Source organism: Dryobates pubescens, chromosome 15, assembly GCF_014839835.1.
Source record: "Dryobates pubescens isolate bDryPub1 chromosome 15, bDryPub1.pri, whole genome shotgun sequence".
Lineage (NCBI taxonomy): Eukaryota > Metazoa > Chordata > Aves > Piciformes > Picidae > Dryobates > Dryobates pubescens.
In genome coordinates this window covers 15,435,910-15,452,408 of record NC_071626.1, presented here as the reverse complement: position 1 = coordinate 15,452,408, position 16,499 = coordinate 15,435,910, and the positions used below count along the sequence as shown (strand labels likewise).

The window sequence follows — 16,499 nt, the reverse complement described above, 5'->3', positions numbered from 1 at the left end:
AGCAAGCTAAAATAGATTAATTCATTGTGAGTCTGAGACTGTTGCTAAAGATGAATAAGAGCATTTCTGGTTTGCCCAGAGGATGAGGAGATACATCAGGAGATTTATAGGTACAAAGGGCCATGCAGAGAAGTGTTTGTAACTCCGCCAATACAAATTTATGATAGGGCAGATACAGTCAAGGCATATGAAGAGGTTGAAAGATGTTGAAGTCTATTAGTCCTACTGTGTGCTTCAGGACACTTAATGGAGTAGGTGTTATTCTACTGTCTTCCTGTAACTACCATGGCTGCATCTGATCCTTTCCTGTCATGGTAGGGCCAAACATCCCCAGCATAAACCCAGACAGACACTAAGGTGTCTAGACATGGTCCAATTCATGGTCCTCAACCTTCCTGCAGAAAGCCAGGGTAATGCGGGAAAAGGAGCAAAGGGGACAGGATCATGCGTGTCTGGTAAACAACCCTGTATCTATATTAAGGGTATGTGTTCCAGCCACAGCCTGGCAGAACCCCTTCCCATTGGGTAACTATGTGCTGGTTTCATGTCCTATTGGTCCAATCACTCTTGGGCAAGATTTATATACAGGCTGATTTCTAGTTGTCTGTGCCTTGCTTTTGCCTTGCTCAAGCGTTACTTAGCATTGCTCAGCCTTACTGAAGCCTTGCATGCTTGAACCCACTTGGACCTTGTCTGGCTGAAACTGCCTCAAGTTGCATACCCTCCAGCACCTGGGATAAAGCCAGAAGCATACAGACCACAAACTAAAGAGAAGCCACAAGCTTAGGAGTCAGAGCCAAGCCTGCTTCCCCTTGTGACCAGGATTTTGCCATGCCTCAATTTATCCAGGACAAAGCAAGCACCCATCACAATAGCATCATTAACAGCCCACCGTCTGCTGAAGCCAGACCAGCCATAGAAGACCGCATGACATTCCTGCCAGCAACCTGTTGTGCCTGGTGCATGAGCACCCCAAAGCCTCTAATACACAGCAGCAGCACTCCCTGACTGGGTACAACCAGTTATGAGTAATTAATTAACTGCCTCTTTGGCATAACTGTTCTTGTTGAGTGTCCCCCCCACTGTGGTCGAGCGCCATTTTACTCCTGGGGTATTCTCCCAGTTTGCATAAAATAGTTACATTGGTACAGCTGCCCAAATACTGTACATTCCCTTTGTAAATGTATTCTAACTGTTCATCAAACCTTTTGATACATTTTGGCAATTTTCATATTAATAAAGGTTATTAATATTTTTATTAATATTGCCATATAGTTTATAATAAAGGAAAATTCTATATTCTTCTTTGACATGTCCCCAGCTCCCCACCTAAGAGCTGATCTTCCACATCTCCCAGTCCTTCAGAAAAGGGGACCAGAAAAGAGATGCTCAGTGACCAGAAAAGAGATGCTCAGCTCTAATACAGCTGCTGAAATCCAGATCCAAGCATGACTCACCCAGAGGCCTGCTCCACTACCAGATCAGGCATTCCTGGTGGTGTCCCCACCTGCTGTGACATTACCAGCTCTGGGTCCAGAATAAAAATCTCGTCCTGCGAAATTTCTGTCACAAAGTGCAAATGTTCCTGTTGGCATGATACAAGGAACAAACAATGAACCTGAAGCATTGCTGGTCTCTCAGCACACAGCTGGCTATAGAAAAACTGGATGCACATCAAGGTCTCTGAAGAGCATTCTTGAGTATATTTAAGTATGAACATAAACACACATTAAAACCAATGCCACTGAAGTCATCAATAAATACTTCATTGATTTCAAGCCATACCAGATTCCCAACCAGCAAGCTTCACACTCACAGTAACGCTTAAAAGGCTGTTACTCAGTGACTGAAAAATGGAGATTTGCCCAAAAAGACAAGGTCTGCATTTCAAAATGAGTACCAACACCTAAGGTCTACCCTTCAATAATAGCTAACAGAAACTTTCATTGCTATTCCATGTCTCACATGGGATCAAGACTTCTGCTGACTAAATGCATTAGAGAAAAGTTAAACTGAAATACTCTGGTGCCACAGAGATGCCCTTAGTTGGCCCTGATAAGAATGACAAATGCAGAAAATTCTGAACTGTACATCAGATTGGTAGTAAACAGAAAGGCAGATGGTCAGCAGAAATAAATCTTCAGTGAAACAATGGGAATTGCATCAACTAAAAATGGCCCAGAGGCTCTGCTCTCTACTTTTCATGGGACATTAATAACATTTTAGATTACACAGGAGGAACTGCAGATAATTCATTTTAAGCTGCATTTGACATAGCTTTAAAAATAACAATAAAAAAAAATCAATAGAAACAGTAACTGAATAAAGATTTACCTGAGATCTGTCAATGCGGTAAAAACGGTCAGCAGAAGTTGCTGCAAGACAGAAAGAAAAACAGAGCCACAGTGAAGAAAATGGTCTGAGCAGAGCTGCACGGGCAAGTTGGACTGAGGTAACATACTACCGCATAAGACCACCTCTGTGAAGTCACAGTGAACATCCGTTTTGTTCATGATGTCCATATTCCTATCCCATTAAGTGGTGAATTTAAAGGCAAGACCTAATGAACCAATATTCACTGAAATCATTAAGTAAATATATTTAATTTTTTTTAAGTTAAAAAGTAAAATGGATTTCAGGGTTCTAAGAAGAGTTTATTACATTAAAATGTGACAGAAAAAGCTGCAGAGTTCTGATGAAAGTATAGCAAGCATATAACGAAAGTGAAGGGTCTAGTAGGATTTAATTCAAATTTTGAACCTGGAGAACAATAACATGCTTGAGAGCTCGTTGTAAATCAAACCTGTAACCACAGGTATCCACCCTGAATTCCAAATATGCTCAAAGAAAATTTATGCTACTCATGAAAACAGAGGAGATAATAAAGCACCTGATATGAATTTTGTCGCTGGCAAATAATTCATGTTATTAAACCCAGAAGTATTTTAGCACTTACAGTGTGCTTTATCACACACAATACTTTTGTTTCTGGCTTGAATTTATTTTGCCCAGTGAAATCAGAGTCGTTCATTCTGGAGTTTTGACATAAGAGCACAGTGATGTAGCATGATATGTTTTGGCACTGCAAAGGAATATCAAGTCCCTAAGGACAAAAACTGAATACATCTATCCACCTATCTTTCTCTAAACCCCAAAAAGATTCTCATTATGTTCTTTTATCAATTTCCCTTGTGAGAAACAAGATTAGAAATTGCCAAAGAGAAACCGGTTTTCTTTAGAATGATAAACATTTCAGTCCCCTCATGTTGAAGCTTTTGCAAAAGCAGGTGCCATCTCTTTTACCTGCTAATTCCACTGCTCTGGAGTCTGCTCTAAAGCCTGGAAAAGCCATCAGGTTTGGCAAAGTCTGGGTCAAACACAAATGCTTCTCTTCACATGAAGTGGTCTTACCAGGAAAGGGAGGCATATTCCTATCACCTAAACACCTTAGTATGGAAACACTACAGTACTTAAAAAGAAACCAGAGCAAAGAACATTGCATTACCAGTATCAGCACATTGACACAAGCAGCTGTACTCTTGAGTCAAGGCACTGCCATGAAATAGGTGCTGCTCATCACATCACAGGAACCAAACTTCTAACCATCCTTAGAATAATATGACTCCTGGAGACTCCTGCTACAGCAGACATTTTGAAGGGCCCATTTAATTTTTCAGAGGGAAAGGGGGGGCACCCAGCTCCTTTTTTATCTGCTCAGTATAATAAGGAGCAATTACACTTGTATACTTTCAGATACATTATCCTTCACCATCCATACCAGAGGCGAGCAGTGTGTTAGGAGCAAGGGATGGGAGATGCACTTACCATCTAGGAAGCACCATCTGGGAGATAGCCTCTGAACAGAAAGAACTCTGGGGAAAGAGCTTTCTTGGTCCTGGATAGGGAGGGAATTGACATTAAAACCAAAACAAAACACACCATCCCCCATTCTCCCCTCCTCCCTCCCCAAAAAGAAATGAACAAAAACCAACAAACAAAACCAACTACTCCCCCCAAAAAACCCAAAGAAACAAAAAACAAACAAACCCACAAAACAAACAAACAAAAAGAACAAAACCCCCCACCTTTTTCCTCTAAAAAGTACTATTCTCTAGTCTCTGCCTCTTTCATTGTTCTCTACTGACGTGGTACGATGTGCAAAACCTACATAGCTCAAACCCACTGGTTTTGCTCCTCATTGACACTGGGGTTTGACTGCAATGTTATGAATGCTTAAACCATAGCATAACACCAAACTCCACCACTCCAGTCTCAGCTACTGTAAACCTTTTAAAAGAGCATGAAGTGAGAGACTCCAAGTGGCACAAAGCCCACCATTGCCTCAGATGGCTGACACTCTGTGCATGGTTTGAAGGAGGAAAGCAAGGGTGTTTTGTATACAAGAAAAGAAGTGCAGAAAGAACAGCAGAAAATAAAAATGTACATATCTGGAACGTTTGCACAAACTCTCAGAGATTCACAGTTTCCTATATATTTTCCTCTGTTTTCACTCCCTCATGTTTAAACCATTAAAAAAGCCCTAAAAGTTATAGCAATTTCTCAGCAATTTATTTTACTGTCAGAAATATGTCAGATTTGCAAAAAAAAAAAATATGTATTTCTTATCTGGGTAGCCATGTATGAGAAAAAGTTATGGGGAAAAATAAAAACAAAACAAAACAAAAAAACATAACAGAAAAATGAGTGTTTCATCAATTTAGCTCTCTGGTCCACCTAACATTACAATAAGACTACAGGGAAGAAGCAGTTCCTTTCTTCAGCCTGGGGAACATCTCAGAAAATGCTGCAGGAATTTGTCATTTCCATCTGAATGAGTAGAACCATTTTCAAACTGATTGCAGATCAAACAATGCCCTCATATGTTAAAAGGCAGACATTGATCATCAATTTACATAAAGGTATCTGACACTTTACCAGCCACCTAGGAAAAACTGAGGTCATGTTGATGTTTTTCAGATATACACAAGTCCTTAGCTTCTCCAGCTTCCTGGTCATCAGGGTGATCTAGCTTAAGATGTCCCTGCTTACTGCAGGGGGGGTTGGACTAGGTAACGTCTAAAGATCCCTTGCAGCCCAGCGCATTCTATGATTCTAGGGAGCTTGCATGCACTGTATGTTATTTTTCAAGCAGCTCTGATGATGATTAGAATTTTGCATTTTGATGGACATTCATTTCTCAGCCAGATGAATGTGTATCAGTGCTTGGCATGATGCTGCTACAAAATGTTATTAATTACATTTGGTATCATGACAGCTTTTGTAGGATTCATCTTATTAGCTTCTGACTGAAATCATTTATTATTGCCTTTCCTTTCTGGTTGTGCAGGACAGAAAAGCAAAGATGGCTCCAGGCAGCTCATCTGTTGTCTCCACAGTGCCCCAAAGTTTGACTACAATTCTAGCAACAGATCTCATCTGAAATGTTACTGCAGCAACTTACAGACTTTGTTTGAGTACAACAAAACCAAACCAAACCAACATACTTATCTTCTGATGCACAATATCTGCATCTATAGCCAACCTGATGAAAATGAACTAGCCCTAATTCTCTCTCATATTTAGAATTACAGACTTTACTTGATTCCATAAACCTTGCTCTCATATACAAGTTTTTGTCTCCCACCTCTCTGCACTGAAGACCACCAACAGCACAACATCCCAGAAAGAGAAATGCACATGGGAACCAAATATCCAATATGGGTAAATGAAGAGAGGGATAATGCTGATAAATGTAAATTCAGGTCACAATATATGGTGTGATATGCTCCTTCAAAGACTTCACTACAGTTCAAATACAGAACTAGCTTGGGAAGTCTCAGGTCTTTGAAAATTGTATTTTATGAGTATTAAACTCAAAAGAGAAACAAAACAGAGTGAGGAACAACTCAGGTATCATTTCTCATTTGCACCTGGGCTTGCTAATGTTTCTGCTGACTCTCTGTGTTTTGAGCTGCAGAGGAATCACACAAGAAAACTATATTTATAAGACCTAAAAGTACCCATGGCATCTTATTAGTGAGGTAGGAAGACAGTTTCATCAACTCAAGCACCTTATTCATGTCCTTTATCTGCCTTTTTTTTTCCTTTTCTGTAATATGTAGAGGAATACTAACAAACATGGAACAACTCTCAAATGAACCCAACAAGACAGTTTGTAGAAATGACTTAGTGAGAATAAACCACTGAGGAATCCAGGAAAAGCAAGTACTAAAGACAAAACACAGAGGGGGAGTGGCAGGCATTCAAATGTAGCATCATAAATAATTGAGAGAATGTTAGGGATTTCACACTGATATGCATGAGAGAAGATGGCTAGGCAATTAATTTACATGCTGCTAGAACTGCAGAGGTTAAAGCAGTATGGGGTTGATTTCTGACATTCCATACTCCCTTTTGGACCTCCGCATACATGCAGATTTAGTTATTTTGCCTCAGGCAGTTTCCTAGGCATGGAGCAGTCAGCAGCCACTTGGGTTAATTTGTAATGAGTAGAACAGAATAATACATGCTGTTCTGTTACCCAATTCACTAGACACTAACACTGCTCTAAAACTCAGTTCCAGGGCAATGATTGACAACAAATGTCAAAAATATGAGGTTCAAATTGGACAGGGAAATGCAGAAACAAATCATGAACTGGCATGAAGAAGGCAACTCCAGGAAAACATGCCAAATTGCATTTTCTCATAGAGTCTTCCTGCATTAAGCACATTTACAGGCATTCTTGCCAAACCAGAATTCTGTATCACCCAGATGATCATTAAGTCCCAATGAATTATTTGCCGTTTCAATGCAGTGAGTTGCTACGGGTTGTGAATCTCTGTCCACTTTCTCAGTGAACTCATTCCTGCTGATCCCAACATTACTTACATTATTATATCTAGGAAAAGGCTATCAATGCTGTAAAAGCTTCTCTTGTGATCCTAGTCTCTGTGTGAATGTCAGATCAGCTCAGGAGTCAATAGAGTTACCCTGAGTTAGTTTACTCCCAGTTTAAGCACTCTGTTGTGCAATAGTTTGCTGAGAGAAATATGCATCCATGAACAATACTCCTAATTGTATAAATTGTAAAATGAGCCACCTGGCCTCATTTTTCTGGGACAGAATGAGAGGCCAGCCATGGTCTGCAGACCACTAGCAGTTTTGAGTCAGCCTGGGCAGCTGTCCCCAGCTGGCTCACAGGTGTATCCCAGACCATAAACAGCATCCTCAGTATAAAGGGGAAGAAAAGTTTGTGGAGGATGGGGAGTGTTTTGCTCAGGCTCCTCCTGACTCTGCTCCTCTTCAATCTCCCTTTCTTGAGGATTGCTTTTCCTGTTTAGTGGGATCCTTTGTACATTTGCTGGGCTGAGTATGATTTTTACTACTAATGCCAGTATAAAGTATACGTTTGGCTGCTTCATTATATCTATTTTCACCTCAGCTCATGGGTTTTCTCTCCTTTTCCTGATTTCCCTTCTCTGTTATGGTGGGATCATCAGGGGACAGACCAACTGCTATAGGTTAGCCCCAGATATGGGTTAAACATACACACTACACCATCTAAAACTAGAACCTGTTTGTCACATGTACAAGATGCAAGCGTGCCTAGGATAGACTGAAAAACTACTCTGAAGGTTACGTCAAACTGAAGGTAGGTGTGGTCGTTTGAGGCTGTGCCTTTAAGAACAAACACTGCTGGAACACACTGGCTAATGTTTTCGGTACTAGAACCAAAACATTCTGATATTCTAAACGAATTTCATTGGTTGATAAACAAAAATTCAACTTTAGATTGTGAAGCAGTTGGAAATTTTTTTTTCCTCAGTTCAGTTCGGTTTGGGAGTTGGGGGAGTTGGAGGTTTCAGCCTGTTCTCCCTGCCTGCTTCTTCTGCGAACTGCTGGAGTTGGCCTTCAGATAAGCTAACACTAATCCTGCATGGGCTTTTGAAGCTTACTGACAACTCTTTTCCTTCGTAACTTGCCTTTCTCTCTCTCTAACCCCTTTTTGGGGAAAAAGGGAGGTAGGGGGGGAGAGAGGGGGTTCCAAGGAGGGGATCCCTCCCTCGGGGAGGGATTTTTGTTGTGTTATTTGTCTTTGCTGTGTATTTCTGTGTATATATTGTAAATATCTGTATATATTGTGTTATATATAACCTGCTTTCCATATATGCTTGTAAATATATAGCTTTTGCTCTTCGACTGAGTTAGCTGTGGTTTCTTACTCTGTGGAGGAGAGAGAGCTAAGCCCTCTCTCAACCTACCACAGTAGGTGTCCATGGTGCACAAAATTATTAAGAGGTTAGGCCTGCTAGCACATCTCTTTCTCAGTGATAGATTTTACTATGACAGCTATCCAATATAACATGATCTGTTTCTTAGACAAAGAAACAACTTTACTTCTGTAATTTTCCTACAGGACACATTCTCTCATTCACTTCAATATGCATAACATTGATATTGCAATATCATTGCATCATCATGCTGTGCTAATTCTAAAGCTGATTCCATTAAGGTCTGCAAGGATAAGGACTGTCTGAGGGGGAGGCAGAACAAACCTCCAATATGTGAGGGTGAAAGATAATCAGAAATTCATCTAAATGCAGAGATTTCAGTTCACATTGTTAAGCCTCCTTTTGTTCTGATACTGAAAGGAAAGCTTATCTTACCTGGTAATGAACTCTTTGTGTAGTAGGAGGTACAGACTGTAGGTCCTAGGAAGAAGATGAAAGACACAGCAATTACAGAAAGAAAAAACAAACCAACAAACAAGGAAACGAGCTGTTGGCAGTTCTACTATCTGAAATAGTTGGGCAAACAGAAATTTGCAAGTATTTCTCAATGGTTTTAAAAATACAAAGCACATACCACAGAATAGTCATGAAAAGGTCCCTTAAAGTTTAGATTTGCACACAGTTAGTGAAAAAAATGTTTAAAAAAAACCCTTAGAGATTCTTGGTAGCTCTTTACCATGTCACAAACCTATTTGTTCTATGAAAGTTATCCAAAGTTAGAATATCTGCAACACAGTGAAAGAAAAGATTCTACAGTCTGGAAATCTTTTTTCCAGAGATTAATTACTTTTTTCTGAGTAATTAATTCACTAAAGAAAACCACTGCCAGTCCTCATATCAGGGCTATCATATCAGAACAACGCAGGTACTTAGCAGGGTTCTGGAACTGATTCTTATAGAGAGTTTGATGGATAGTTTTAGCTTATGACATAGACTACTAAGAAGCCTGGCCTACACCCTCAGTTGGCACGCAAGTTGGCAGACTAGAGAAAACCTTGGCACCTCTTTTCCTAACAAATGGGTCTGAGACAAATAAAGCACACAAAGGAAAGTAGCACAAGCCCTGCAAAATATTTGAAAACAGAGTTCCTCCACAACCACTACAGGTAGTTCAGCTAGAACATTTAGCTGGGTGGCCTTCAGGACTGTTCAACTATTTGCCAACCAATAGTGACCATTAAGTTGCCTGAGCTCAATATGAGATCACATTTGTAATCTGCTGAGAACACCACGATTATTTCATTGTAATTTTCCATCATTGGATACTTAAGATATGCATCACCTTGAAATATGGGTTTATGTTTGACAATAATAGCCATACCTCAGGTCTAAATGCTCAGAAATACATTTAATTAAGGGAATCCTGGCTGAAATGAAAAAAGTCAAAGCCTGCAGTGAAATACTAAGGCAGATATTCAGGCTACAAGTTCAGAGCTTCAAAGCTACAGGGAATTCAGTAGCTCCCGAACAGTTCAATAGGAGGGATGAAGTTCCTAGCTTCTATGTGAATTGGAACACCTGTTCAGGAACCTGTGGAATGCTTTTACACTTAATAATGTTATCAAAGGTTATCAGTAAAAGACTACAAAGAAAAACAAATATATAAATGAAAATCCATTAATTTTTATCACTAAAGTCATACAAACAAAATTTTCAGGTAATGGAACACTTGGAGTCTCCATTCTTAGACTATATTGACGAATAAACCCTTGTGAGGCAAGATGTTCAACACAATAAGAGCAATGTTATTATTAGCTGCATGAGCATACATTCCTGTGTATTTGTTTGCTGGTTCCTCAGATTACTCCATGACAGTATTAGAGAATGGTGTTTGCATAATTAGACTTCCTTGAATACCACAAGGCTTATCCCTATATAATACACACTCCAATCAATAATTTGTCATTTCAGCAAGATACATGGAATGACCTTGTATTTCCTTCCAATTCCAAGAGAAGTAAATGCACCCATCCACATCAATTACATTGTCATTTAAAAGGAGTCCATATGAATTCTCGTTTAGAAAATACATTTCAGTGCTACTCCTGCTTTTATTATCATAACTGCAAAGTTTTGCTTTGAGTGGTAGGCACATTGCAATACTCTTAATATTTGGTTGCTGCAACTATTAGACCTCTGCACTCATAACTGGTAATACAGATGAGCAAATGATACCTGAACTCAGAAAAACCTTACCTCTTGTAGCCGGTCAATGTACATACGACAGGTCTCCAAGTCGCAATCTCCTCGTACAACTATAATTCCTAGGGGAATGGCTGGAAATTAAAAAACAAAGGAAAACCACTTTTATTGAAGTCTCTTGAACTTTACAACATTTGCAGCACACTTTGGTTTTGGGGTGGTTTGGTGTTTGGGTTTTTTTGTGTTCTCACAACAGCTAATAGGATCTAAATCTTGAGTAATTAAAAGCAGGAACACATTACTCTTCATTAGTTTCACCCACTTATATCTATCAAAGATTTTGGTTTTCAACTGGCTCTAGTACCAATGAAGCGAAACCAAATACAGTTAAATTGTGTACTTCATTGTCTGCTGTCAACATCAATTGTTAATGTCAAAGAAAGGAACATTGCCCAGCACAAGAGTTTAGGGAGGTGCTCTTATACATTGAAACAAGACAATGATTTTTCATTTTCAGAACTCTTAAAAGTCTACCAAAATGATTTAAAGCAATGCAAGTTATAGCTTGATTTCAGAGAAAACTATCCAGCACCACATTATTTTGATATAAGGCTTCTTTGAAATCACACCAGACGTTATTCCATCTACTCACAAAATTGACACATCTCCATATTTTCTCAGGAGGAAAAAAAAGAGAACCTGTAAAAATACAATAAATAATTCCCCTCAGCTGAGGGCAGCATTTGTAACAACAGAGGATTTGGGTTTTCATATCCATTCTGTTCTTGCAGGCAAAAAGACACAGAAGACACCCAGAAAAAGAACAAAAGAGAAAAAGGTGTACCTGAGTCCACAAGAAGGTACTAAGAGAGTTACCTAAGATGTCATTAAATCAAAAGAAAACAAGTGAAAACTCTTGATTACCTGATTTTCTAAAACTGAATCACTGAATGTTCCTTTTTTTCCCCTCCCTTTTTTTTTTCTTTAATCAAACAACATCAAAAAAAAAAATTAGGGAAGTAACAGAAAAATGATTGACTTAAATCCTTGTATGACATTCCAAAAAGAAAGCAGAGTATCAACTAACAGCTTTAGAAACTGGATAACAAGAAGTAGAAGTCATGAACAGTTTTGGGATAAACGTGGTGGGGGACAAACAAACAACTTTTCAAAAGAAGTTGAGTAAGAGGGAAAGATATTTATTTACCAAGAAGCTCTTTATTCTGATAAGAGACCATGACAGCACAAAAAGATAGTGGGGAACATGTCTCATATTTCTGTAGACCACGGAGGCCAGAGGCACAAAGAGATGCACAGTGATTTCAGGAAGGAGTGGTGGGGAGCACTATTGCCAGTCATTATGAGCCTCAGACACAAGCACAGCACTCTAGGGACATCACCAACACTGCCAGCATCGTGTTTAGAAAGCAGGGAACAGCACAACAGCTATGAACCCAGGAAAACCAGAACTAAGGGAAAAAAACTGGAGAGAGAAACACGAACATAAAGAATGAATAGGCAGAAAGATAGGAAGAGAAGAGCTGATATTTGTCCTGAAGCAACACTGACATCTGACAGCGATGCTGATCCAGCCACACATTTTCAGAAAGGCCAAAAGGGAACAATGTTCATTGTGAACTTCTGGGTTTTTTACTACAAAACAGAGCCTGAAACACAAGTGAGTGGAAGGAGGGTGGGTTGTGAGGTTTGCTAGTGCTCTGGGGTGCAGACTGATTTCCTTTGCCTAGTGTTTGTTATTGATTTACCTTCTCTGACACAAGACCTTCAAGGTCTTTGCAGAGTGTACTTAATGGTTATCCAGTTTCAACTCAGCAGAGCCCTCCACAGGCCTTTGAGAAGGAAGTGGTTGTTAAATGCAGCTATAACACTAAAAAGTGAATTGCAGAAGATACAACTACACCTCCAATAGCTACAGAGCACTAGGGAGCTATACACCTCTCACAAGTCATCACCACAGACTTTTCTCTTTGCTATTGAATTCCTTTATGGAGGAATATATGCACTTAATGGGGACTAAAGTCTTAACCTAGCTATACACAACACACCTAACACAGAACTGAAATCCTTAACTATGCACATTTCCAACAGCCTGGAGAAGGAGGACTTTATGAACATCTGATATTCTAAAGGTATCCACTGAAGTGTCTGAAAACACTAATGTGCAATAGATAGTTTAGCATTGACATTTATGGGCCTCCTCTAATGAGTAAAGGAGAAAGTAGTGATTCCAAGATTTAATTAATTTATATCCTATCTATTCTTGGTAGCCAATGTTGAATTGGATGACTTTGACCTTAAAAAGAAATGTGCAGCTTTTGCTGCATGGAAATCTTAAATCAGTATGAACTACAGTGTGTTTTGGGGGTCAATGGCTAGCTAAGGAATAAAGTGTGTGAGGTGGATCTCATTCCATATGGCTCATGTTCATTGAAAAACATCTTTTAAACTACTACTGCATAACACTGCAGTAAGTGCTAAAATTGGATTGGAAAGTTTTTCCATGTTTGGGATTTTTTCATAGGGTTTTTTTGTTTGTGTCCTTTTTTTTCCTGTTGGTTGCAGTTTGTTTGGGATTTTTTTTTTGGTTGCTTAATTTTTTGATTGATTGGTTGGTTGGGGGGGTTCTGTTGGTTTCTTGCAAGACCCATTTGGCAGCCTTCATTTTTATCATAAAACCACACAGCCAAGGTTTTCAGTGTTTCACAATAGCTGCTATTTGGAAACAAAAGCAAATCCTCAAGGACTGATGTTGGATGCAAACTATGGGATTTTTGTTTATTCTAAATATAGGGCAGTGTTGTGCAATAAAGGCAAAATTAGTTAAGTTATGATAGATCAGTTAAAGACAAAGTTAACATGCATGATATTGAATATCATTGTGGACACTTTCATCCAGAAATAAAGCTCATCCAGCTACCTTTTCTGAATAGCTCTGTGTGGGTGAGGATGAGGACAGTACAGAACAGTGCTGTGGGACACTGATTACTAGATATGCACATGAGAGACAAGAAGACAGTCTTATATTAAGAGCACAGGCTCTGCAGAGTAACTTTCCCATACACCCACACAGTGTCTGCTTCTGTGCATATATGGATATATCCACACATGGGAATATGCCAACAATAAAGGATGGTCTCAGACCGTGAGCCAAGCCATAGCATTCAAGTGCCAGACATTTTTCTCCTATGGCACCTGCTCTTCTGGTCACTTGCATCCGACTTCCATTTTCTTTGTGCTCTCTCATTGATGAAAAGGACTTTGTCCAGGGATCTGTGGATACATACTCTAATGTTGCACTGATGAGCAGCAGTGCAAAAACCCCTGGAGATGAGACAGGGAGACATTTGCAATATGTTCTGAACCGGTACTGTGGAAGGTTTTTGGTCCTAGCAACACTAACCAAAATCAGGTATCGGCAGAAAGAGGATTATATAGGTATGGCTATCCTAATATCCCAACTGCAAGATTAATAGTTATTTCCCAAGTCCTTGTGAAATTAGCTGCAGACTTTCTAAATGAGTAATAAATCTTCTACCTGTTAATTGTCCATTATGCTGAATACCTAAAGCTAGAGACCTCTGTAACAGTATTAAGGGCACAAATGGAAGAAGCCTGAACATACTATGTATGGCACCATGAAGGAAAAACAAAATTCAATTAACTTCCCACTTATTGTTATAAAAAGATTTCATTTGTGATCTAAACACCATGATTAGCCTGTTCAAATTTTAAACAGAACAGCCTCAAGACAGATTATTAAGGTGGATGTGAATGCTAGGAAAGCTCATTCTGAGTCTGACATACCTCAGCAGACTGGGGAGAGTAGGCATCAGGCTGTAAATGTTTAATGTAACAAATAAAGGATCCTCACTACTGAAAATGTTATAAGAATATCATTTTCCTGAGGGATTTTCACTGTTATTAGAAATGTGAAGGACCAAATAAGCTCTAAAATGTTCAGGCATTTAAATTGTTTGGCACTCCCTGTATGTTATAATACAGCTGAGTTTATACAAAAGGATTTTCTTACTATACAAATCAGGGGGTTGGTCTCTTCTCCAGGCAACCAGCACCAGAACAAGAGGACACAGTCTCAAGCTGCACCAGGGGAAGTTTAGGCTGGATGTTAGGAAGAAGTTTTTCACAGAAAGAATGATTAGCCATTGGAATGGGCTGCCTGGGGAGGTGGTGGAGTCACCATCACTGAAGGTGTTTAGGAAGAGACTAGATGGGGCGCTTGGTGCCATGGTTTAGTTGATTAGATAGTGTTGGGTGATAGGTTGGACTCGATGATCTTGAAGGTCTTTTCCAACCTGGTTAATTCTATTCTGTTCTATTCTATTCTATCTTGTTGGATGATTTTGAGCAACCCTTCCAGTTTCAGATCTTAAGTCACTGTGACAGAGAAATGCATGTACTAGCAAACGTCTATACAACACATACAATGTTGTTAGAGTAAGGCAGTGGGTTTTAATTTTCAGAGTGAAATTTATTAGACAGTTTGTAGGTAATGCTGTCTAATGCAGGGTTTTATAGATAAGCCACTGTGTCCCCCAAGAGGCCTTCTGACAAACAGTCATTGGTGCATCCTTTACAGAAGAGAAGAGAGTGTTATTAGATATACAACCTATCTGACACAAATCCACCCAGATCAAAGTTGCTTTCCAACATGAGCACATTTCCTTCAGCGGCTAATCTCCCCAGTTCTTATTCCATTTGCTAATTCAGGTTTCCCTCATCATACCACCAAGCAAGTTTGCTGCTCCCCTCCCCATTACATTATGGATATTCTGGACATAAGTACCAACTCCTCAGTGTTGCTATTTTCTCATTTAGCTACTTGCTCAAAATCACATGGAATAGTCTCCAAATTAACTTCACCTGCCATGTCCCTGAACTTCACAGGTCAAGGTGTCTCAAACTATTGTAAGAGCATGGTATGAGGAAGCTACAGCATCTCTGTACATGTACACGTCCCAAATGACTGTATTTCCTCTGTATACCTGATAAAAACTCCTATGATGACCCCCAAACCCTCAGATAACCCACAGAAATCAAAGGCAAGGACACACATTATAGACATCTGGTTAGAGAGAGAGAGATAAGAATTCTAGGTTAATATCACATACTGTTAACACCACCTCCCACTTCCCACACACACACAAAGCAAGGACACTGCAGAGAAGGATTGTTAGATAACAAAGAGTTCAAGTGTTATACATATGGAACTAAATTTTCTTCAAAATAGTTTTTTAACCTATTGTGCCATTTTTTTCCAAGAAGCAAGAAGGAATAGCTGTTTCTGTAAAAGACCATGTGGGAGACCCGGAGCTGTTACAAAGCTGAGAGCTATTTCTGATACTGCCATTATTACAGTTGGGTACAGTTAGGGGCTGGAAGGGACCCCAAAAAATCATCTAGTCCAACCCCCCTTCCAGACCAGGAGCACCTAGAGTAGGTCACAATTGTCTGTGTATGGATTATCCACTTTGTTCCCTAACTATGCTGCAGGTGGAGAAACATTTGAGCTGCTTTCATCTGATCCAACTCCAGTTCAGAATCAGGAAGTCTCATCTGTAATATACTGCAGAGAGTGCATTTCCTAGTTCAGGTAAATACCATTTCACAGAGCAGCCTCCCTGACCTATTTCACCTCAGGATGATTTTGAAGCTTAATTTCACGATACTTTGCCATTATCCCATTTTGTTGCTTTCCCAGATCATAGAGAGTTAACTGTACCTCGTATAAACTCAAAACATGGCTGCACAAGGTTACTCAAGGAACTCAAGAGATGATAAACTAAGAAATGCAGTGATCAGGAAATCATAAGACATTGAGTAAACTAAGATTGTTCTCCATGGGTGGGGCATACAAAGCCACAGGTTAAGGGCTGTAAGAACTGATGTTCTATTTAAAACAAACCAAACAAACAAAACCCCACACCACAAACATGAAAACCAAGAGTGCAGTTACTGCTGATGGTGAGCTATTTCACCACTCCATTGTCATGGTGCAAATCTACTACAGTGCTGTCAGGACAG

General features: G+C 39.6%; 1 protein-coding gene across 6 annotated transcripts in view; it reads right to left on the bottom strand.

Annotated features, from left to right (window-relative positions):
• The window catches only part of DGKI (diacylglycerol kinase iota), a 206,907-nt gene that overhangs the window by 50,447 nt on the left and 139,961 nt on the right, over positions 1–16,499 (bottom strand). For all 6 annotated transcript variants that reach the window (XM_054168160.1, XM_054168161.1, XM_054168162.1 and 3 more), the window contains 5 exons: positions 10,491–10,570; positions 8,670–8,714; positions 3,826–3,895; positions 2,335–2,375; positions 1,458–1,585 (listed from right to left, as the gene is read on the bottom strand). In XM_054168160.1, the coding sequence (XP_054024135.1) occupies positions 1,458–1,585; positions 2,335–2,375; positions 3,826–3,895; positions 8,670–8,714; positions 10,491–10,570 (364 nt within the window). The remainder of the gene's footprint in view (positions 1–1,457; positions 1,586–2,334; positions 2,376–3,825; positions 3,896–8,669; positions 8,715–10,490; positions 10,571–16,499) is intronic.